Source organism: Cervus canadensis, chromosome 22 (genome assembly GCF_019320065.1).
Source record: "Cervus canadensis isolate Bull #8, Minnesota chromosome 22, ASM1932006v1, whole genome shotgun sequence".
Taxonomy (NCBI): Eukaryota; Metazoa; Chordata; class Mammalia; order Artiodactyla; family Cervidae; genus Cervus; species Cervus canadensis.
Genome location: NC_057407.1, coordinates 31,078,659 through 31,103,201, shown reverse-complemented (window position 1 = coordinate 31,103,201; position 24,543 = coordinate 31,078,659). Strand labels below are relative to the sequence as shown.

Below are 24,543 nucleotides of genomic sequence, written 5' to 3'. Positions count from 1 at the left end.
AACCTAAGTATATGTGAATCTAAGCACATCTTTCTAAATCGGGTTCTCTATGAGCCCTTGTCAAATTTACCCTTCCCACAGAACTCTGCTCTTGACTCAAATTCACCTATAAAGATGTGAGTTCATCTTCCATTTCTTGATGAAACTGCCTCGGCTCACTGCCAGGAAAAGTCCTTTGGGATGAGTTACCTGTGTGTCTCTCATGGGCTTCAGCTGTCACCTCGTGAGTCAGTCCAGTACTCAGCATGACAATTACACACCCACAGGCATTTACTATCTAACTATAGCAAGAGTTTCACATTTTTAAGCTAATGACTTGTAAGTTTTAGCGATATGATTGGCTACAGGAAGCTATAAGAATGAAAGTATTCTAGATTTGGGCTCAGGTTTTGTGTCTATCGCTTCACCCATGGCAACCCAGAGAATCATAACAATAAGCATGTTTATTTCCTGAGTCATGGCCAATTTTCTCTTCCTCTCTCCTTTCCAGGGATAAAGGTAACACCTTTTTTTTCCTCCTCAAATACTGTTTGTTTTGGTTTATAGAAAGTGCTCCCAATCAATATAAACAAAGAAAAACCTTTAATATGATGGATATCACTGGATTTCAGGCCAAAGAGCTCATGTTTGATAAAGGATCTGAATAAAGCATGAAAGATCAAAGGCAGGCCATACAAAGAACGCTCAAAGAGACACCTAATACTTACTGACCTAAAGTGAGGAAACTCCGTTATTTACTTGCTACTGCTCAGACTCAGGATTCAGAACAACTTCCTAATTATTTTATAAAATCCTTGTACTCAATGGATCTAAGATGGGCAGTGGGGCGCCATTAAATTCAGCTGGTTTTTAGATTAATTAAAGACAAGGGTCTCAGTCTAATGGCAGAACTGCTTGTGACCACCTTTGAGTATTATTTACTCGTTGATCATGTCCTCAAATACTCTGCAACAGGCTAAGAGGATTTCTGGGGAGGCAATTGAGCAGATCTTTTGAATTCCTCAGTTTGGGAATATGGACAGATAGGCTATAGAAGAGTGTTTAAGCCACACAACAGAGAGGGAAAATGCAATAAAGCAGTGTTCCCCAACCTTTTTGGCACCAGAGACCAGTTTTGTGGAAGACAATTTTTCCATGGACCAGGCTTGCGGGGGTGTGGTTTGGGGATGATTTAAGCACATTACATTTATTGTGCACTTTATTTCCATTATTATTACATCAGCTCCACCTGAGAACATCAGGCAATAGATCCTGGAGACTGGGGACCCCTGAAATAAAGGATAAAATAATGCAGGAGAGAGACACATTTGGGGAAAACTGCACAGCTCTTTAGACACCCCCCTCAACTAGGAGACCCCCCCCACCCAAAGACATGGGGCTGGAGTTGGAAACGCCTGGGCTTGTACCCCTGCTCTGGCACTCATTAGCTATGCCACAAATTATTTAACTCTCTTTCATTTTGTACATTTGTAAAATGGGGATTCTATCAGAGTTCCTATGAAAATTAAATAAGAAAATGCTCAGAACAACACCTGACACTCGGTAAATAATCAACATCAGTCACTATTCCTTAGCTTCAGGCTCCTGGCCAACAGGCTGCCAACATCTGTTTCCTCCCCCGCGGGAATCTGGAAGTGGAATAAAGTTAGTCTTTCCTTGTGGCTGGACCTGGAGTGTGAAACTGTGGTATTGTGCTGTGAGCACAGAATGAGAACCTTCAAAGTGAGGAATGCACATCCTCAGTGGGAGAAGGAAAAGCCTAGCCTGGGCTGCTCAGCCTTTTCCCTTGCCTGTTTCAGGTCTTCCTGCTCTAGATTTCTACAGGACAGCAGTTTGCTTATTAAAAAAAAAGTATCCTTTGTGTCTACACTAACTCCAGGGGCCTTTCATTTGTAGCCAAGAGTCCTACTCAGTATAACTACACCTAGAAAAAAAGATGGAATCTGCTTAAGAAGAAAAAGGAGGAGGGGCTGACTTTAAAGTCCCTGTTGCTATCAGAGTGAAATGGACTAAAACACACCACAAACCAACAGCCAACACACCCCCTTCATCACAAGAGTTAGTATCAGGAATCTTTCCCAGAAATGAAGTCCATTACGTATCAACCTGTTTTTTTTTTTTCTTTTCCAGGATTTGCTCCTTTTTGATTCAAAGATATATGAGATTAGGCTTTATTTCCGAATTTTGTAAAAAACCAAATACAGGTACATACAGAGACAGAAGTCTTAGAAAACAGGAGCCTCTATTTCAGGATTTTTTTTTTGGTCACATCGCATGGCTTATGGGATCTTAGTTTCTGACTGGGGATCAAACCCTGGTTCAGGGTGGTGAAAGCCCAAGTCTTAACCACTGGACCACCAGGAAATTCTCTATTTCAAGATTTTTAAAGACCAAGGAGGGTCCTGATTAGGTTATGGAGAGAAGTGATTTTTTTTCCCCAGAGATCTTTCTCAAAGAGAAAACATGGTTTTGATTTCAATCACATTAAGTAAGACTGTAATAAAGATAAAAGAAAAGAAGGAAATGTTTAGCTTTAGGTGTCAATATAAAAATGCAGACCAGAAACTTACATCCCCCTTCCTTCCCCAAGTCCACCAAATCACTGACTTGAAGAATTTCTTTGCCCCAGGTGGAAAGAAACAGGGATATGTATTCTTGGTCCCTCTTCTACATTGTTTTAACCCTGAACAAGTCCCTTCACTGTCAGGATCCCAAGAATCAAGTCCCTTCAATCTAGCAATTGTTCAGGCTATGGAGGGCCTTGGCACATGGATTATAACGTTTTCATTTAGGTCTATGCCACTCATTTATTTTGCCTGTACTTCTTCAAAGAACGGCATGGCAAAAACCAAAAGATATTCTTGAAAAATGGAGCCCAGTGTTGGAGGTTTCAACATTTGACCTTTTGTGTTGGCAGCGAGAGGACGGCCCACGTGAGACCCCAAGGGCGGATGACAAGGCCCCCTTTGCAAGGGGACACAGGCATGATTCAGGCTCCGCCAACACAATCCAGGCTGGAATGTGTTCTGTGGGGTGAGGTGGGCGAACTCCTCCATGAACCACATTGTTGAAAGAGAACCTACCTGGGTTGAAATAAAAAATAATATTTAATAAGTCCTGGTCTCCCCACGTGATGGCATTCTTGTACTTCTGGTAGAGAGGGTACAGCATGTCCTCCCAAGCCAAGCCTGTTGAAATCATGCTGTTCTGGAAAAGACAAAACCATCACACTGGCTACGGCATGGCAAATACATCTGATCTGCTGAGTATCAGTGTACAGGGATGAGTTCTCCCCTGTACTCTCTGCCCCCCAGAGTGAAAATGAAATCAGTAGAGGAAGGGTCCTGCTGGCCTCAAGGCACAGAACAAAGCAAAACTAGGACCGGAGATCACAGGCGTACACATGGATGGCAGATGAACCTGGAACTAGAAGCGGGCCTATGGCTTCTCAGAAAAGCAGGCCCCAGATTGAACCTTCCTTTGTTACACTAAATTCTTGCCTCTGAAGTGAAGGAACAAAATACAGATACCATAATTAAGGTATCTTAGTTCATTGGAAGGACTGATGCTGAAGCTGAAACTCCAGTACTTTGGCCACCTCATGCAAAGAGTTGACTCACTGGAAAAGACTCTGATGCTGGGAGGGATTGGGGGCAGGAGGAGAAGGGGATGACAGAGGATGAGATGGCTGGATGGCATCACCGAGTTGACGGGCATGGGTTTGGGTAGACTCCGGGAGTCGGTGATGGACAGGGAGGCCTGGCGTGCTGCGATTCATGGGGTCGCAAAGAGTAGGACACGACTGAGTTACTGAACTGAACTGAAGGAAAAATACCCTTTCCTGATCTCACAACAGTTATTTATTTTTAAGACAAAAGCAACATGCTACTGCTGCTGCTGCTGCTAAGTCGCTTCAGTCGTGTCCAACTCTGTGCGACCCCATAGACGGCAGCCCACCAGGCTCCCCCATCCCTGGGATTCTCCAGGCAAGAACACTAGAGTGGGTTGCCATTTCCTTCTCCAATGCATGAAAGTAAAAAGTGAAAGTGAAGTCGCTCAGTCGTGTCCGACCCTTAGCGACCCAATGGACTGCAGGCTCCTCTGTCCATGGGATTTTCCAGGCAAGAGTACTGGAGTGGGCTGCCATTGCCTTCTCCAAAAGCAACATATTCACACTAAATATTCAGACAGCACACAAAGATGTAAAAAGTAAAGATATCTTTCCTTCTGTTTCCTACAATTCCCATCCCCACTTTCTCTAGATGGAGCCACAATTAATGACCAGTTTCTTAGGTATTCTTCTGGAAACTTCTAAGGCATAAAAGGAATCACACCCTATGGTACCATGCTTTGTTGTATTTAAATTTTTTCACTTAATATTTTTTTAGGTATCTTACTTATCTCACTTACAGATTTGACCTAATCCTTTTTAGTAGGAGGATAATTTTTTTTTGACTTGTTCTCTACTGATGTTAATTTAGGTTCTTCCAGTTCTTTGCCAAGATAAAAGCTGAGGCCTTGTTCATTTATCTCTGTATATTTATGTAAATTTATCCCTAGGGTAATTCCAAGGAGTTCTCCAAGGTTTTTGAAGGCTGAGATACACACAGGGTTTAAAGATGGAATTCAGAAATGCAACATAATGTTCCCGAATAGTAACTCTGTTGAAGAGCTTTAACCATAATCACCTGGGATTTTCCTAAACCAAGAAATATTCTGTAACTTTCCAAATGCCTTTCTCTTCCCTGGCTTCTTCTACAAGCCATCTACTTCTAAAGTCAATACACTGACACTCCGGGAACGTCATGCTGAGAAGACAAAGCCTTGATGTTTAAAAAAGGAAATATAAACTACTTTCTTACCTTGAACTGGGCACTTCTTATCCGAGTTAAATTCATTAGCATGACTCCTGAGTTAACCCCCGCAGAGCCATAGAAAGGGTGCCGGGCAAAGCGGCTGTACCAGCCGATCTTGGGGATTTCATGCTCGGGGGCCATGGCTGCAAGCTGAGTGGAATTAAACTGCCTCAGAAGCTTCCAGATGTCATCAACAGGTCTCAGAAAGAGAACATCGGTGTCCACGTAGAGAAGGGAGTCCACATCCTTTAAAATTACCTTTGTATGTATTGGGTGAGGAGGGAAAACGTGACAAGTCAGAAACAAAGGAAGTGGCCTGAGAGGTCAACACTGACACTGATTTCATTGATTAACGCTAATTCTGCAAAGGGTATCCTTCTTAGCTCCCATTCCTTTCTTCTCCTTGGACTTGAGGGAGAAGCATCAATCAAAGGGTAGACGCTCAAAGAAAGATCAATCTTAACCAAGATTGGTCCAATTCCAGGACCCTTGACTATATTTGGTAAGGGTTAAATTTCCCAGGGAATGAAAGTATCAGCAAATGACTACTTTCTTCTTCTTCTTCTTCCAGGCTTTCTTCTTCCATCCTTCAGTAAGGCCATCTGTCCTTCTATTTTAGTTTTTTCTTGGAAAATCTAGGGCAGGCATTAGAACACTTGAAGCTGGACAACTAGAATAGTTCATGCCAGGCTTTAGGGTAAATACTCTGTCTCTGGATCCATTTCTCCCACTGTTGGGGGGTATGGCTCTGCATCCTTTTGAAATAATATTTTCCACTAAGGTTTACACTTGGAAATAGGCAAAGCAAGTCATTGGCCAGCTTTGTCTGCAGCGATTGGCAAATGCTTTTCTCTAAATGACTGCTGCTGCTGCTAAGTCACTTCAGTCGTGTCCAACTCTGTGCGACCCCATAGACGGCAGCCCACCAGGTTCCCCTGTCCCTGGGATTCTCCAGGCAAGAACACTGGAGTGGGTTGCCATTTCCTTCTCCAATGCATCAAAGTGAAAAGTGAAAGTGAAGTCGCTCAGTCATGTCTGACTCTTAGCGAGCCCATGGACTGCAGCCTACCAGGCTCCTCCATCCATGGGATTTTCTAGGCAAGAGTGGGATGCCATTGCCTTCTCTGCTCTAAATGGCTAGGGAATAATATTTTAGGCTCTATTGCAGCTACTCACCTCTGTTGTAGGATAAAAGCAGCCATGGACAATATATAAACAAATGAGCATGGATAATTCCAGTAATACTTAGGAACACTTAAATTTAAATTACATATAATCTTTAGATGTCACAAAACCTTCTTCTTATGTTTCTTTTGTCAACCATATGAGACATAAAAGACATTCTTGACTCAAGGGCTCTGGTTTGTCAACCTCTGTTGTAGATCATTCAAGTCAGCCACCTTAAGTAAGCAAGTTCTCCTTTGCTAACTGCTTTTTTGCTTACCAGAACTGTGCCCTGGGGTTTGAGATTTCAAAGCCATTGTTATTATAGTAATAGGGTTATTTGCCTTGTTTTGTTACTGTTCCCCCAAATTTAGAGGTAGCTTAACCAAAGAAGGATCATCATTCTAAAACCATAACAACACTTGTTAGGGCCTGACAGTCTTTCCAAAATGCATATGTTGAGGCCCTAACACACAATCTGATGGTATTTAGAGATGGGGGTCTTTGGGAGGTAATTATGGTTACTGGGGTCCTGAGGGCAGAACCCCCAAGATGGGATGCATGTGTGCATGCTCAGTCATGCCTGACTCTTTGCGACCCCACAGGCAGTAGCCCACCAGGCTTCTCTACGGGATTCTCCAGGCAAGAATACTGGAGTATTCTGGAAAGGGCTGCCATTTCCTTCTCCAGCAAGATGGGATCCGTGTCCTCATTAAGAGACATTAGACAGCTTGTGTCTCTCTCTCGCTCGCTCTCTCTTTCTGCCATGCGAGGACACAGTGAGAAGGGCAGCAGTCTGCATGCCAGAGAGAGGGTTCTCACCCTAATCTCAGACTTCCAGCCTCTAGAACTGTAAGAAAATACATTTCTGTGGTTCAAGTCATCCAGTTATGGTATTTTGTTATGGCAAGTTAAGACAATATTCCACCGAGATCCCAATATTTAAAATTGATGAACAGGGGCACCATATGACACAAGCATCATGGAGATTTCAGTTTTGAATAATTTAAAAACTTACATGATTAGTTGTAACATTTATCTTTCCTTCCTCATGTAGTAGAGGAATAGAATTTACATGTCAATAAAATGAAATAAAAAACAAGGATCAAAAAAAAACCCAAAAAAACAAGGATCATCTACCATGTCACAACAGATTATCCAAATTAAAAAAATACATGTAACCTTGTTAAATACTTTGTAAAGACATTAATCATTGCTGGGAATTCCAGCACTTATCCCAGGAAAAGTTCTGTTAGTAACAATACTACATAAAATAAATTAGAGAGTTTAAAAAAAAAAGTGAACTGAGCTATTCAGTGATAAATATACTGTTACAGCCACGCTCTCCGGGAAACAAACTCACTCAGAAGGACAATGCAGATAGTGGAGTGCAGTTTATTAGGCCGGCGGGCCCAAGGCAGAGTCTCCTCTTAGTCAAGGACCCCGACCAGCATTTGTGAAAATCTTTTACACCCTATGTGTACGTGTCCAACCACCACCCCAATTTCCTTGAGACTTACATAAACAAAGGAAGGGTAAATACAACTACAATAACTACATCATTCACATGTTATGTGTTCAAATAGTCAATAATCAAGAAGCCCGCAGTTACATTCCAAACAGTTAATAATCAATAAGCTTGTGGTCACGTTCCAACCAGTTAATAATCGATAAGCCTGTGATTACATTCTGATAGATACGGAAAAAAATTTATGACCTGTCCGGAGACAGGGATGATTAAGGTATGTTTCCTCTTAGGCAATGAGTAACCTGGATGTGATCTTCAAGATTTCCCTGCCCAGAGCGGGTCTTATCCTTCCATTGTCATTCCCATGGGCGCTAAGCACAGAGTTCAGAGTCCACTGGAGAGGTGGCCGCGCACGACCAGCACGGACAGCCCTGAGATGGAGTCCAGGCCCTATGAATTCCTTCTTCAATACAAGAGACTTTAAAGACATATGAAGGATATTAAAAAGCATGTCAAATATCTCATTATGATTTTATAATAATTATAGGTTGAAATGATAAAATTTTGGATATACTGAATTAAAATGTTATTAAAATTAGTTTCATGTTTTTTCTTTTTCAACATAAATACTACATACTAAAAAATTACATAGCTGTGCAGATACCCTTTCCTTTTACACTACAAATGGTAGCATAGCACAAACAATGTCTCCAGTCTTCTTGCTCTCTTTTTTTTAAACTTTTTATTTTGTATTGGGGTATAGCCGATTAACAATGTTGCGATGGTTGCAGGTGAGCAGCGAAGGGACTCAGCCATACATGTCCACATCTCCATTCCTCCTCAAACTCTCCACTCATCCAGGCTGCCACATGACATTGTTGCTTGCTTTTGTATTAACCAAAACAATACATGTAGGAGGGCTTTCCATTCAGTACACAGAGATTTTACCTACTTATTTTTCTGTATAGCGTTCTATTGTGTGGATCTACCATAATTTTTTTAATCATCTAAATAGAACACTTAGGTTCTTCTTAAGCTTTTGTTATCACAAACAAGGTCACAATGAAAAAAAAAATCCTCATCTTAATTTATTTCAAGTATACAACACTTTGGTGGGCTCTTTTTGGTATACAGATCATATTTCAAAACAGACATCTAAAAGTAGCCTAATGATACATCTCAGGGACAGCACAGAGGATAGTTAGTCCCTAGGAATCTTGAGTCTGGCATTCGTGAGTTCAAATCCTGGCATCATGAGCCCTGTGGCTCTGGATGAATTCCTCAGTCTTTCCAGGCCCCAGGTCCCCATGTGTAAAAAGTGGAAAGCAAGACCTCTACCACTACCACCCCTGTCCCCGGATTGTCACAAGCATCCAGTGAATAAAAGACACAAGGAACTTGGTACACAGTAAGTACTCAATAAATAGCCACACAGCCTGGATGGAAGGGAGTTTGGGGGGAGAATTCATACATGTATATGTATGGCTGAGTCCCTTCACCGTTCACCTGAAATTATCTCGTTAACAATCGATTATACCCCAATACAAAAAAAAAAAGTCAAAATAAATAAATAAATGGCCACACTGCTACTATAAGAAGTCTCTGTGCATTTTTCTTTGAAAATGTTGACTTAAAAAAAAGTCTCAACCTAAAAGTTGAGAGTTATGTTTTATTCGGCAGAAATTTCTAGGACTTAAGCCCAGGAGGAAGCATCTCAAGTAGCCCTGAGAGAACTGCTTCAGAGAAGATGGGAGGATGCAGGGGCCGGGGGAGGGCGAGGGTGGGGTGGGGTGGGCAGGAAGGAATCAGGTAATACAGAAGATTGCAACAGACACCATGTAGTTTGAATATCAAAAGAATTTTTGTGATTTAAAGAAAACCAGGTATCTCAAGTTAAGGAATTTAGTGCTTTTCTGTGTATAGGAAGATGCAAGAGTCTGGGCTCACTGAAATCATTCCTTTCATATGCATCTAAGCTATCTGGGGCCAGTATCCTGAGTTTTTCCCATTCTGAGATCCTCAGTGCTCACCTTAGGGAGTGGCTGCAACCTGAGGGCTGCCTGATCTCTCAGCTACTCTCCTTCCTGAATGCCCAAAGGGCTCAGAAATTCACATTTGGAGGGCTGGAATGGCTGATGACTCTGACATCCTTGCTTACTGATATGGCAGGAAATACTCCCTTTCTCAAAAACTTCAAATGTAGTTAGTTACCATTCGCATCAGTGGCCACAGTACTTCAAAACATGTGTTGACCATAAAGTGTTTTTTACACAAAATCTAGCAGAGAAAAAATGGAAGGTTTTGAACCTTTCTAATATCATAATCCACTTATTACCTTGACTGAAAACAAGAGCACAAAGGTCTCTTTACTCTTTATCTGAGAAAAAAACAAAAACAAAACAGAAAAACCCAACTCCTTCTATAACATTGAATCTCCTGAGGCTAATTCTGCAGCAATTATTGGTGGTATTAATTTGAAGGGGCTCACTGTGGCCACGTTTTAATGGGCAGAGGAATACTTACCGAAAGGGTATAAAACCAGCCATTCTAATTCCCTTATGGAAATTAGCACTAGAAATGAGGCCTTTGGTTTCTATGAGAAGGGCAAAAAGAGGCACAGGAACAGACAATAGCTATTTGTATACAAAGCTGCTCTGGCTCCATTCATCATCCCAACCTGGGCAGCTGCCTCAGGGGAACCCTGCTGGCTCTCTGTGCTAAGTAAGGATCAAAGGCTGGCCATGGGCAGCAAGATTATCAGGGGCCACTGGCTCTCATTCAAGTTCATTATTTGCTCCAACCTTACTCTGATAGCACAACTCTGTGGCTGAAAGTTTTGGCTTTGAAATCCAACTACTTGTGTTCAGATTCTGTTTCTACTACTAACTGAGGTCTTGGGCAAGCTAGTTCAAGCCTTCTAAGCCTTATTTTCCTTATCTTGTAGGTGGGATCAGTCACTCACTTCAGAGTGCTGTCAGGATGATTAAATGAGATAATGCATGTGAAGCCCCTGGCACACACACACAATGAGGACTCGATAAACGCTATGTGATAGTCTTCCTGTCCCACTCTCAGGAGGGTTAGTTCCTTGACTCACAGCCCAGTAACTGGCTGTCATAGTGGTAGCTACTGCTGCTGCTGCTAAGTCACTTCAGTCGTGTCCGACTCTGTGCGACCCCATAGACGGCAGCCCACCAGGCTCCCCCGTCCCTGGGATTCTCCAGGCAAGAACACTGGAGTGGGTTGCCATTTCCTTCTCCAATGCAGGAAAGTGAAAAGCGAGAGTGAAGTCGCTCAGTCGTGTCCGACTCTTCGCGACCCCATGGACGGCAGCCTACCAGGTTCCTCCGTCCATGGGATTTTCCAGGCAAGGGTAATGGAGTGGGGTGCCATTGCCTTCTCCACATAGTGGTAGCAGTAGCAGTAAAAGAATGAGGCATATTCTCTGTTCTCAAGCAAGTTTAGTTGGGAAGACAGATAAAGCAAAGTAAGATGTGTTAATGGTAGGGGTAGCACAGAATCACAAAGACGGGCCCCCTAAACCAGTTTGGAGTGAAAACAGGCTTCCCAGAAGAAGTGACATCTAAGCCAAGACATTAGTAGTGAAGAACAGGGTTAAAGATAAATAAAACAGCATGTGAAAAGTCCCAGTGACCAGGAGAGAATAACACATAGGCAAGTTGGCTGATGGGTCTGAAGCTTAAAGCAGGAGAGCCAGGAGCAAGGGGTGGGGAGAGATTAGGCTGGTCAAGTGGGCAGGGGCCTGATCAGGACCTACGCAGACAAATTTGAACTTGACCCTGAGAGCAATGGGGAGACGTGAAATAATTTGAACCAGGAATTGAGGTCTGATGCTTCCTCTCCTACCCTCATCTCTCACATCCAATCCTCAGCAAGTCTCATGCACTGTTCCTGCAAAATACACTGGAATTTGCCCATTTCTCTCCCTTTCCGCTGCCTCACCCTCAGTCCAAGGCACCATTATAGCACTCCTAGAATTCTGGAAAGGTCCATTCACTGGCGTTCCGCCTCCGATCTATTCCGAACAGAGTAGCCAGAACAATTTTTAAATCTCCAGTGTCATTTTTTCTTGGACCCATGGGTTATTTACAAGGGGGGGTTGCTTAATTTCCAAATATTTGGGATTTTCCAGATATCTTTTTACTATTCGTTTCTAACTTAACTTCCTTATACTCAGGGAGCATATTCTGCATGACTTCAATCCTCTCCCTTTCACTGAGACTTGTTTTATGGCCCAGTATTTGGTGAATGCTGAATGTTTATCCTGCAGTTGTTGGGTGGAGCATTCTATAAATTCTATAGCTACCAATTAGGTCAGCTGGTTGATAGTGTTGTCAAGGATTTCCAGGTCTCAACTGATTTTCTGTTTACTTATTATAACCACAGGAGCTCTACAGAGTTCTACCTTCAGAAACAAAGAAAGAGTGGAGAAATATGAAATCACTGCAAGTTCATTTACATCAACAGATACGATTTGGGAGCCATCATTAATTTTCACACTAACAAACAATTATCAAAAGGAAGAGTGTTGAAGTCTCCCATACTGACTATGGATTTGTGTACTTCTCCATTTCTCTAAGCATGGTTTTGCTTTCTACAGCTGGAAGCTGTTATTAGGTTGTTAGGTACACACTCATTTACAATGGAATATGCTCCTGATGGATTGAGCCTCATATCATTATGAAAGGTCCAGAGGGCTTTTTAAAAAACCTACATTAGATGATATCACTTTCACCTTTAAACCTCTTCAAGACTTTTCACTGCACTTTCGTTACACATGAACTGTGGTCCCTAAAAGACATACTCTGACCCTATGGGGCACCGACTTCCTATCGGTGGTGATCTTTCACCTCCTAGCACAACTCTGGCTTCAAGACCTTCAACTTTTCATTATGGCTCAATTACTGTCAAAGTCTATAAAGGGTGGGGAGCAAAACAGACTTAATAGGAAGCCAACAAACTTCCATTTCTCTTCCTGCCTATATAGGCAGAGTTTCTACTGTCAGAGACACACTTAAATCTTTGCTTAGTTAGAAACTAACACATTTAAGTCCCCCACTTTCAAATTGAAAACATAAAGAAGAAACTATCCCATTTAACACAGGAATTACCTTTTGGAAAAGGCTTTTTTTGTGTTTTGGCTTGTTTGCTTTGTTTGTTTGGCCAGGCAGCATCGCCTGTGGGATCTTAGTTCCCTGACCAGGGATTGAACCTGGGCCACAGAGCCCTAACTGCTGGACATCAAATGAATTCCTAGGAATCATCTTTTGGAATGGTCTCTCTCACTTTATTCCCTATATTCAAAGCACCCAAGGTGAAGAAGATAAGGCGCTCAAATCTAAAAAACAGTGTATCTATAGTTTATGAAATACATGTGGAGTTCTGATGCTTTAGTTAGTTTCAAGGTGTGTGAGCTCTTGTTTTAGACAATTGCCTAAAGTATCAAAACTGTGATTAGCATGAAATTAATGATGTCCCCAAATCATATCTGTTGATATAAATCAGTTAACAGTAACTTCACATTTCTCCCCCTTTCCTTGGCTCTGGAGATCAAGCTCTAGGGAGCATCTGTGATTTAGGATAAACATCATCCCAGGCCTGTGAGCAAAGTGTTACCAACAGATTCCCGCATGTGAGGCAAAACTTTCCACTTACCATTTTTGAATGCCCAGCTCTTACTCAGCCTGCACATATAAGCTCAGGTGTGACCTCCTCAGAAATGCTTACCCAAGAGCCTCCTTCCTCTTGCCTTCCAGCCTCTCCAACACACCACTATACTACCTCTGTCCACAACCAAATTATTTTCTCATCTATTGCTTGCCTTCCCCAATTAGAATAGAAGTTCCATGAGGGCAGGGACCTTCTAGATCTAGTGAACTTCTAAAGTTTGTGGGCCTAGTGTATTGCCTAGAAGACATATTAGGCATCAATAGGTATTTACCCAAAGTAATGACTTCAATCACTGAGCTGTCTCAGAACCATTGTAACTTTAAATATGCTTCAGGGCTGACTGCAGAAGAAAGGACAGGTCCTGAGAAATGAGAAGGTCTGTGCATAGCTGAAGAATAAAAGAACCACGTTCCTGAAGAGAAAACCAACATAACACCTACTGTGCTGAATATCATTCTTTTGCTGGTGTGGTCCACTGTGTCACCCTCCAAGTCTCTGTTAACGGGCCATCTAAGTTGCTAAATATGTATAATATCCCATTTCCTTACCTCTCCAGGATTTTAAAAAGACCCTAAGAACTGAAGGAATTGAAAGGGAGCTGGAGGAGGCAAAATGGAGCAGGAATCTATGGTTCTTGCCCCACATGACCTCTGCCTGCCTTTTGTCTGTGAAAAGAGTTTAGCTAAAGAATAGGTTTAATCCGAGAAGTGAGAAAATGTAGAAACAAAGGAAAACAGTCCGATGAGATGAAATAACCATTTGGTCATTAAGCATAATTAAGGATCTTTAGTTCCTTCTCAAGGCCTACAGATAACACTTTGAGCCATATCCTGTGAGCTGTCTTAGAGACAGTGAAACCCCCACCAGATGGGAGAAGTTAACTGCATGATGATCAGACTGTAGCCACGACATAAGCTGCCACAGTTCTTAGAAATGGCCCCAAGGAAATGGGAATAAACGGACCCCAGAACTAAAGATAAACTGTACTGAAGACAATCAAGGTGACAGTGGTTAGACCACTGATCATCAATTTCATGATGAGTTAGACCAGACTGTGCAGTTTCTGCCTCCCCCTCTCTCTGTCTATAAAAGCCTCCCCCTCCCCCCAGCCCACCATTGCTGGCATCCAAAATAAAGCAAACTTTCCTACTGGCTTTTGAGTGGCAAGCAGTGGGACTCCCCATTGCCGGTTACAAAGGGAAAGGGCAGAACAGAAGCAAAAGCAAAAAAAGCCATTTAGATTTCAGTAGAACTGAATTCCAAAGGGGGGATTTGGTAAATGATGTTAGTGATAATCAGGATAGGGTTAAAGAGTTAAAACAGAAGATGGAAACAGAAAAGTGGAAAAGACATCCCAAGAAGCAAAAAAGAAACACATCTTTTATTCTTACCAATGGAAGACATCTACATTTATGAAAAACAGAGACTTGAATATAATTAAAACAGCAACAATTCATTTGTACAGTCTAAAAGTCACAGTCTCCATATACACTGTTAGATCATGACTAAACGAATGATGGTCTCCATGGAAACACACAAGAAATGCAGACGTTGTTTAACTCTGGGAAGATGAAAAAGTTCTGGAGATGGTGATGGTTTGCACAGTGTACTGAATGCCACAGACCTGTACCTTAAAAATGGTTAATTAAAACATTTTACATTATATATACCTCCTGTGTGCTTAGTTGCCCAGTTGTGTCTGATTCTTTGTGACCCCATGGACTGTAGCCCACCAGGCTCCTCTATCCATGGGATTCTCCAGGCAAGAATAGTGGAGTGGGTTGCCATTTCCTTCTCCAGGGTTCTTTCTGACCCAGGGATTGAACCAGAGTCCCTCACGTCTCCCGCGTTGGCAGGCAGTTTCTTTACCACTAGCACTACCTGGGAAGGGGCTAGATTCTGTGGCAAATGTTTGCAGTCCCCAAACCCTTCTCATTCTACAAAAAGATAAACTGGATGGAAGAGGATTTCTGGGGCTATTTGGACTTTCTCCTCTGGAACCAAAATTCCTGTTTCCAAATCAAAATCAGAATAGAAAGGAAATTTTACATTTCAATATATATATGCAACTTGATCAAAATAAATTCCTTTTTCTTCCACCATTCTATCACATTCTTTTTCAAAAAACCTACACTGGACCTATCTTGAAGCTATTACAGAGAAAATAATTTTTTGGGAAAGGGAGAAAGACAGGTAATGACAAAGATGTCCATTGATGGCTGGGTAACCTCTGAGAGATCCTCTAGTAAATAGAGGTGGCAATCTAAGATAAGAATTCATGATTTGGAATAATGCTGAAAAGTTAAGAAGTGAACTCATTCAGAATGCAAAGGGCCCTGAAAAACCACGCTGAGGGGTTGCCCCGACTTGATCCTATAAGACAACAGGGACTCTGGGCTGAGAATCCACATGAGAACATCATTCAAAAACTAAAAAATCAAAAAAAAAAAAAAAACTAAAAAATCCAGGAGTGGCATGCAGGAGGGAAGGGATGCAGATGGCAGGGAGACAAGTAAATAGATCAGTACAATCATCCTTTTCTCTATTATAATTGTAGCATTTATTGTTTGTTTTAATGTAAATACACCCAGAACCAGAACACCTGGTCAGAAAGAGGTCAGCACCATCTGTGATCCTCTGTAATTCTGGCATGTCTGTATATTCTTGTAAATGTGAATAAAAAGTTTCCATACATTATGAAAATTATTTTTTTCCTCTATCTTACTGGCTTGCCATTTAAAAAACCGTGTAAATTATACAAACTCATGCTTGTATGTTATAAAAGTATGGACAATTCAGCAATCCACAGAATAAGAAATTCAAATAGTTCTTTTTCTGCCTCTCCCCAGCATGCCATCACTCCATGCTCTTATACCCTTTCTTCTTTTTTAGAATTAACTAACCATTACAGTTCAGTGAACTTCACCCCACCTCAGGCAGTTTCTACATATTTAAATATATATACAAAAACAACCTTTTCAGGGCTTTCCCGATGGCTCAGTATAAAGAATCCACCTGCAATGCAGGAGACGCAGGAGACTTGGGTTTGATCCCTGGATCGGGAAGATTCCTGGAGGTGGGCATGGCAACCCACTCCAGTATACTTGCCTGGAGAATCCTATGGACAGAAGAGCCTGGTGGGCGACAGTCCACAGGGTGGCAAAGAGTCAGACACGACTGAAAGCAACTGAGCACGCAGGCACATGACCTTTTCAAGGCCAGGAATTCAGATCTCAACCCAACTGCGACCTCCTCAGACAGCCCCACTCCCCATCATTCTCTAAAATGCTTTAATTTTTTCTCATTATTCTTATCACTATCTGAAATTAGTTTGGGTTTGGTAAGTATTGTTGAATGAATGCTTTTATATATGATGTTTGTGTATGTATACATACACACACAAATGCACATAATTTTGGAGTTTTCAAAATTGAAGTAGGGTTGATTTACAATGTTGTGTCTTACTGGTGTATAGCACAGAGTGGTTCAAATACATATATACAAATACAGTTTTTTTGACATTCTTTCCCATTATAGTTTATTATAAGATATTGAGCACAGTTCCTGTGCTATAGAGTAGGATCTTGTTATCTACTTTGCATATAGTAGTTTGTATCTGCTAATCTCAACCTCCGAATTTATCCCTTCCCACCTCTTTCTCTTTTGATAACTAACCATATGTTTGTTTCCTATGTCTGTCTGTTTTGTAAATCATTTCATTTGTATCATATTTTAGATTTCACATATAAGAGACATCATATGATATTTGTCTTTCTCTGATTTACTTCATATAGTATGATAATCTCTAGGTCTATCCATGTTGCTGTAAATGGCATTGTTTCATTCTTTTTTATGACTGAGTAATATTCCATTGTGTATATGTATGATATCTTCATCCATTCATTTGTCTATGGACTCTGAAATTGTTTCCATGTCTTGGCTCTTGTAAATAGTGCTGCTATGAACATCAGGGTGCATGCATTTTCTCAAATTATAATTTTCTCCATATATATTCACGGGAGTTGGATTGTTGGATCGTTTGAATCCCTCATAGTTCAGCTGGTAAAATCATCTGCCTGCAAGCAGGAGACCCGGGTTTGATTCCTGGGTTGGGAAGATCCCCTGGAGAAGGGAATGGCAACCCACTCCAGTGTTCTTGCCTGGAGAATCCGATGGACAGAGGAGCCTGACAGGCTATAGTCCATAGGATCGCAAGAATCGGACACGACTTAGGGACTAAACCACCACCAACCATGGCAACTCTATTTTTAGTTTTTTAAGGATCCTCTATACTGTTTTTCACAGTGGCTACACTAATTTATATTCCCACCAACACATACTTTGTAATTATCTACTTTGAAATATTTCCCCTTAGTTTTAGATGTGCAGAGAACAAAGAACTTTCAGTTTGATGCTGTATGTTCTCAAATATCCTTTATACTGTTAAAATTGTTTAAGATAGGGGAGAGAATTATGAACACTTGGAAAGTATCATTCCTTTATAGTGCTCTTTTGTCCTGTTTCATTGCAAATCTGTACAAAAATAAATATCCACTCGATTAAATAGTGATTCACCACTTGCACTGTTTTGAGATTTTAAACGAGGATCACTAAATCGCTAGCTTAAAATGCACAGGAGATCAGCTGGGTGCTCTGTGATGACCTAGATGGGTGCAATGGTGTATGGGGGGTGAGGGGGTGTGGAAGGCAGGTCCAAGAGGGAAGGGATATGTGTATCGGATACCCTTCCTTGTACAGGAGACACACAGCATTGTAAAGCAACTGTACTCCAAGGGAAAAAAGAGAAAGCATTATAATGCCCTCATTCTGAAAAAATAAACCAACAAAAAACTATAACTTATGTACCAAAGAGGTCACTGTGCTTGTTTGAAAATAACAAAAATGTTTTAAAGGCGTCATGCCAATAAATAAATAAAGTGTACAGGAGAAAATCAAAGTATAGCAGTTTTTATTTTTGCTTCTGTTGTGCCCTCTTGTGGAATGACATATAACTTGCATATTGATTTTTGTGAAGTTTTAACAAAGAGCAGATTGTACCTGTGTCCTTGCTCCATTCCCACATGTTCCTGTTAGATAGTTAGAAAAAGGAGTCCAAGATGTTGGCTGGAAGAACCACAAAGAAGGCAAACAAAAGAAAAAGCCCAGGAAAGAGGAAGTCAAGAACCAGAGGAGAATCTCCAGTGGGGAAACACGCCCCCTTCCTTGATTGGCCTTGAGTGTATGTCTATTTGCATTCCCTTTCCTGATTGGTGGCAGGTACAAGCCCTATTTAGCATAAGGCTGGGCCAATCAAGGCTCCAGGGGGAGGTGACAGAAAGTATGAAAGAGGAAAGCTAAGAGAGGTGGAGGCCACTCTTGAGATCAGCCTGTTTCCTTTGGGGTCAGCCCACTCTCATATCTCAAGGGTGTACTATCTGCTGTCTGTTTAACAAAATTCTGCCTGCTTGAGCTGTAACTAGTCTGTTGTTTCACATCTTTGCTACAAGGAGATAAGAATCAAGGGAGAGAAATAAACTGACTTGACATTCCCATCAATGAAGTAGACTCTTCAATCAGTTTAATCTTTGATCACCATGCAAACAAGATTCAGATTGCCTCTGAATTGAGCAAATCAATGATGGCTTTGTTCAGGAAGGTTCTCCTAAAATTCTGGCTTGTCAAGCTTGTGTTTAGTCTTCGATTTCATCATCTCAGCTGTGGGGCCAACTGTTCTAACTGAATGCAGGCCGTTTTGCACAGGCCTTGCATTCCTGAAGGTGTCTGGTTTCTCTGGCGTGCTCTGAGATACTGGCTCTCTCAGATCTTCCATCTGCTCCCATCATCCCTTTGGATTGCTTCCTCCTCTTATCAGGTGTTGCAATCCCAGCCAGCAAGTACATACTATCTTCTCTTGCTGGCTGCAGACATCCTGTTAGCCATGGCAACTGTCCTTTAAAGCAGAGTCCAGTTTCTGAGTCAGATGGTGCCTTCTCAGAGACTGTCTCCTCTGCTAGGGAGTTGCTGGAAACAGGATCATTGGGTTGCAAGCAACTATAGCTCTTCATTTGAATTGGACTGGTTTTCAAAGAATATTTTCCTTTTCCTTGTATATGAGAATGAAATTCAATTAACATTTACTGAATATTTATAGGGTTCAAGTCTGGGCACTTTATAAGCATTAAAAACTTCAAATCCTCTCTACGACCCTTTGATGAACTTGGTAAAGCCCTGTCCACTCATTCACGCTTCCAATCATCCAGCTTTCCTCCTTCCCTCCCTTTCCTCTATCCTTCCTTCCTGCTTTTCTACCTACCTTCCTTCTCATCCATACCATCCAAACGGTTTTACTGAGTACCTTCTGTTAATATGTGCAGTGCACGATGTGTTAGAGATCAAAGACTTTTCCCCTGTTAGGACTTAGATGCCAGTGAGAGAAAGCAAAAAATAAAACAAGTAAGTAAAGTATAGGTGAAACTTTGAAGATTGTAGCAGAGAAGGAAAAATAGAGTGAGGGAGAGGAGCAATTTTAAATACAATAGCCTCACTGAACAAGTGAGTCTGAACAAAGACATGTGTACTATTTTTATACCCAGTTAACAAATGACGACGGAAGATTCATGGGAATCTTCCAAAGGAGGTAGTTTGGAACATCCTGGGAATCTTTTCTATAAATACAGAAGAAAAATTTGGCATTTAGAAATTGCAAGAAGTCGGACAGAATGACTAGACTATGGGATAAACTTGGGATTCAATCCAGGCTCTAAGATATACCCAAGGAAAAAAATGAGGTAAACTTCCCTTAATTTCAGTTTCCTCATTAGAAAAAATGTTACAAATCAGTACATTCCTCAAAGAGCTGAGAAGAGCTGATGAACTCATCAATCCGAGGACCTTATCACGTGTTTGTGTAACACATTGTGTGGTCTTCATGTCACTGTGTGAACCAACCGTACCGTCCCCTCCTTTCAGTGGCACGTCCTGAAGACCTATCTTAAAGCCTCATTTCTCAAAGTATTTTCAATTGTAGCCCACAGTAAGAAAGGCATCTATGTCACAATGCTAGAACGTGCACACATAAATACATAAAACAGAAACAGTTTCAAAAATATTATTTGTCTTACTATAGTAATGCATGTCCCTTATTCAATTCTACTCATTTTTAAAAAGAGCTGGTCATTATCTACAAAATTGATTTCAGGAATTACTAGTGGGGGACTTTGCTGGCAGTCCAGTGGTTAAAACTCCAAGCTCCCATTGCAGGGGGCGTGGGTTTGACCTCCTGGTCAGGGAACTAAGATCCTATATGCCAGGCAGCATGGTCCCAAAAAAAACCCACACAAAAAGAGTTACTAGTGGGTAATTTGCTTAGTTCCCTGACCAGAGCCCTCAGCAGTCAAAGCACAGAGCTAACCATTGAACAAGCAGGAAATTCTGTAGTGGATGCATTTCTACTAGAATCACAAGGGTTGAGCAGTTAATGAAGGCTTGGTAAGTAATTAAATATAGACAGACAGACATATGGACAGATAAATAAAAAATATCTTTAACATCTCCTGCCACATTTCCTCCCCCTCACAGCAAACAACCAATTCCAGTTCTTTGAGTAAGTCTCTAAATAACACACGTCTCTAAATAACACACTAAAAGAAAAACTTAATTCTTTGAATGCACAGCACTTCTGACACCAAATGTACGGGGCTTTTCTCCAAACCAACTAATTCCCCAGCACGTCCTTTGGACACCAACTGAGTGTCCTACAATTCAATTATGACACTATCTGAGTTAGTAAGAACTACTGCAGTTAGTTACCAAAGGTTAAAGGCCCAGTCCCACAAGACTGCCCTCCCCCTTCTGATGCTGATCATAAATAGTGGTCCCCAGGCTGCCTTCACTTCTGTCTGACTTTGCTACCAATCAGGGGTTCCCATGATCCCCTCCTCAGGTCTGATGATTTGGTATAATGGCTCACAGAATTCAGGGAAACACTTATTTTTATGGTTTGTTATACAGAATATAAAAAAGGATACAGATGAGCAAACAGAAGAAAAGGTACATAAGATGACATCCAGAAGGGTCCAGAGCCCAGAAGCTTCTGTCTCCATGAAGTCTGCACCACTGTCTCAGAACATGGATGTCTTCATCAATCCAAAATCTCCCTGAACCTCCTTGTTTACAGATTTTTATGAAGGTGTCATCATGGAGGCGTGATCAATGATTAACTCAGTCTCCAATCGCCCTCTCCCTTTCCTAGAGAATGGGGGTAGGGTTGTAAGTTCCAAGCTTCTAATCACAGTTTGGTCTTTCTAGTCACCAGCCCCTATCCAGAAGCCTACCAAGTCATTTCATTAGGACAAAAGACATGCCTATTACCCAGGAAATTCCAAGGGACTTAGAAGCTCTAGGAAGATATTTCTTACTATGTCAGATACATCTCATCTACTGATTTCCTACCTGAGAAGGGAATTCGGGTCCTTTCCACAAAAACTATCAACTCCATAACACTGCTCACATATACACCTCATCTTCCCAACACAGCAACATCAAAATATCATTTTGATCAACACACAATGTTATCTTATGATGATTATTTAACATGATTCCATTTAAGCCATGGCACAAACCAGACTTTCCCTTTCTGGATAACTTTGTTTTCCCTGAAATTGCTAACAGTGGTGTTTTGTTTGTTTTTTCCTGTTGTGAGTTTGCTTAGTTGTTTATACTTCAAGCAAAGTTTCTCTTCAGCTTCCTGATTTGCTCTGATCAGGATGCTCTGCATCTCCCTTCCCCTGAGACGCCTCTCATGCCTCCTTTCTGTGGGACTGTCTGCTGCCTGGATGGCACATCTTTATCTTTCTGAATGTACTCCCTCGTTTTGGAGGAGCACATCATTCAGAGAGAAGACTGATGGGGGTAAATATTTTGAAACTATGCACATCTGAAAATGTCTTGATTCTACCCACATGCTTCATCTGTAGCTTGTCTGGTAGGGAAACTAGGTTAGAAATAATATTGCCTCTGAATTCAAAGGCTTTGCTCCAATATTTTAGCACTTCCACCACTGCTGCTGACAAGTTTGAAGCCTTTCTGATTCCTGATCCTTTGATGTGAACATCCCCCAACCCTCCACCTTACTGACACCTAATACACTCTTCGTTTTCTCGCTATTGTTCTGAAAATTCAAGTTCTTTATTTCACTCGATCCAGTCCGCTGTTGAACCCCTCCACTGAATTTTTCAGCCTAGTTATTGTATTCTTCAGCTCTGTCAGTTCCATGCGGCACTTTCTTACAGTTTTCCTTTTTGTTGAAAGTCTCACTTTGTTCATGCATTGCTCTCCCAACCTTGGTGAACATCTTCATAACTATTACATTAAACTCTTAATCAGGTTAGTGACTTAACCCCATCTTTTCCTTTTGTTTGGAGCATATGCCTCTGTATCTTCACTTTCTTTGACCCTCTGTGCTGGTTTCTATGCATTAGATGAAACAGCCACCTCTCTGACTTTTTTGTTTTTATTATTTATTTATTTGGCTATACCAGGTTTATAATGTTGTTCTTTTATCCCCTGTTGATGTTCTGCCTACTGCTTAATCCATTATTGAACGTGGGGCACTGAAATCTCCTAGTATTATTGGTGAATTGCCTAGTTCTCCCTCTAACTCTGTCAGTTTTTGCTTCAAGTACTCTGGGGGCTTTTACAGTTTACATAAATGTAAAAACAGTGCATAAATGTTTACAACATTTTCTTAGTGGATTTTCTTAGTGGATTAGATTTTCTTAGTGGATTAACACGTGCATCATGACAAAATATGCCTGTTTTTCTCTACTAATGTTGCTTTTTAAATTCTACTTTATTTTCTTAGATTTTCTTAGTGGATTAACACGTGCATCATGACAAAATATGCCTGTTTTTCTCTACTAATGTTGCTTTTTAAATTCTACTTTATCTGATACTAGTATAGCCAGTCCAGCTTCCTTGTGGTTGCTGTCTGATTGACATATCTTTTCCAGTTTATTTGTATTTTGAACCTGAGGTATGTCTCCTGTAAACAGAACATAGTTGGATTGTATTCTTTATCATCTATCTCTGGCAATTTCTATCATTTGATTGGACTTCTAACCATTTTTATTTAATGTGATTATCGACAGCTGAATTTATGTCTACTATTTTTGTTTTCAATATGTATCATGTCTTTTTTATTACTCTAGTCTTTTCTTTTGCACTGAGTATTTCTGAATGCAGCATTTTAATACATTTCTTTTCACCATGCTTTTTGAGATGTTTCCCTGGTGGTTGCTCTAGAGATTATCATATATGTCTTATCAGAATACACCTCAGATTTACACTACATTCCAGTGAGATATACAAATGTCAGTCATATATAACTCTTATTTCCTCTTCTCCATTTTATAACATCATTGTTATATATTGTATATGTAATATAACATATTACAATAACATCATTGTTATATATGTATATATATAACATATATATATATAACATATAACAATAACATCATTGTTATATATGTATATATATAACATATATATATATAACATATAACAATAACATCATTGTTATATATGTATATATATAACATATAACAATAACATCATTGTTATATATGTATATGTAATATAACATATTACATTGATACTGTTATAAGCCCAACAGTATAATTGCTACTTCATATAATTTTAAGTGTTTTAAAGAAGCTGAGAGAGGAAGAACAAGTATAGATTTATGGAGTTTGTTACATTAACTTTTTCAGATGCCATTTTTAATTTTTTTCATTTGTTCCTGTGGATTCAAGTTACTATCTGGTGTCATTTTCGTATTCCATACAATTTTTCTTCATCTAACCTCCTTTGCGCTATTATTATTAAATATATTTTAACAGTACAAATCCAAAATATGAACATAAAGTTTTATACAATCATTTTTTAAATCAAGAGAATAAAGGGTAAGAAATACTCATTTATATTTTCTTTTGCATTAATGCCTTTATTATACTCTTTTTTTTAACATGATTTTTTAATCACTGTCTGGAGTCATTTGCTTTCAGACTGAAGAACTTCCTTTATTCTTGTGGTTCTGCTGTAAGTGAATTATCTCAGATTTTGTTTATCTGGGAGTGACTTTATTTCACCTTCAACTTAAAAAATATTTTGCTGGATATAAAGTTTTTGGTTGACAGTTCTCCCCATCTTTTGGCACTTCAAATAATGTTATCTCATGGTCTCAGGGTATCCACAGTCTGTTTTTTCACTCTATGGCCGCACCATGCAGCATGTGGAATCTCAGCTCCCAGTTCGTGGGTGCTAAGTCACTGCAGTTGTGTCTGACCCTGCGTGACCCTATGG

At 40.6% G+C, this 24,543-nt stretch overlaps 1 protein-coding gene across 2 annotated transcripts in view; it reads right to left on the bottom strand.

The window, feature by feature from the left end:
• The window catches only part of GXYLT2 (glucoside xylosyltransferase 2), a 75,985-nt gene that overhangs the window by 14,056 nt on the left and 37,386 nt on the right, over positions 1–24,543 (bottom strand). For both annotated transcript variants that reach the window (XM_043443122.1, XM_043443123.1), the window contains exons 4-5: positions 4,863–5,114; positions 3,084–3,207 (exon numbers count right to left, since the gene is read on the bottom strand). In XM_043443122.1, coding sequence (XP_043299057.1) covers positions 3,084–3,207; positions 4,863–5,114 — 376 coding nt within the window. The remainder of the gene's footprint in view (positions 1–3,083; positions 3,208–4,862; positions 5,115–24,543) is intronic.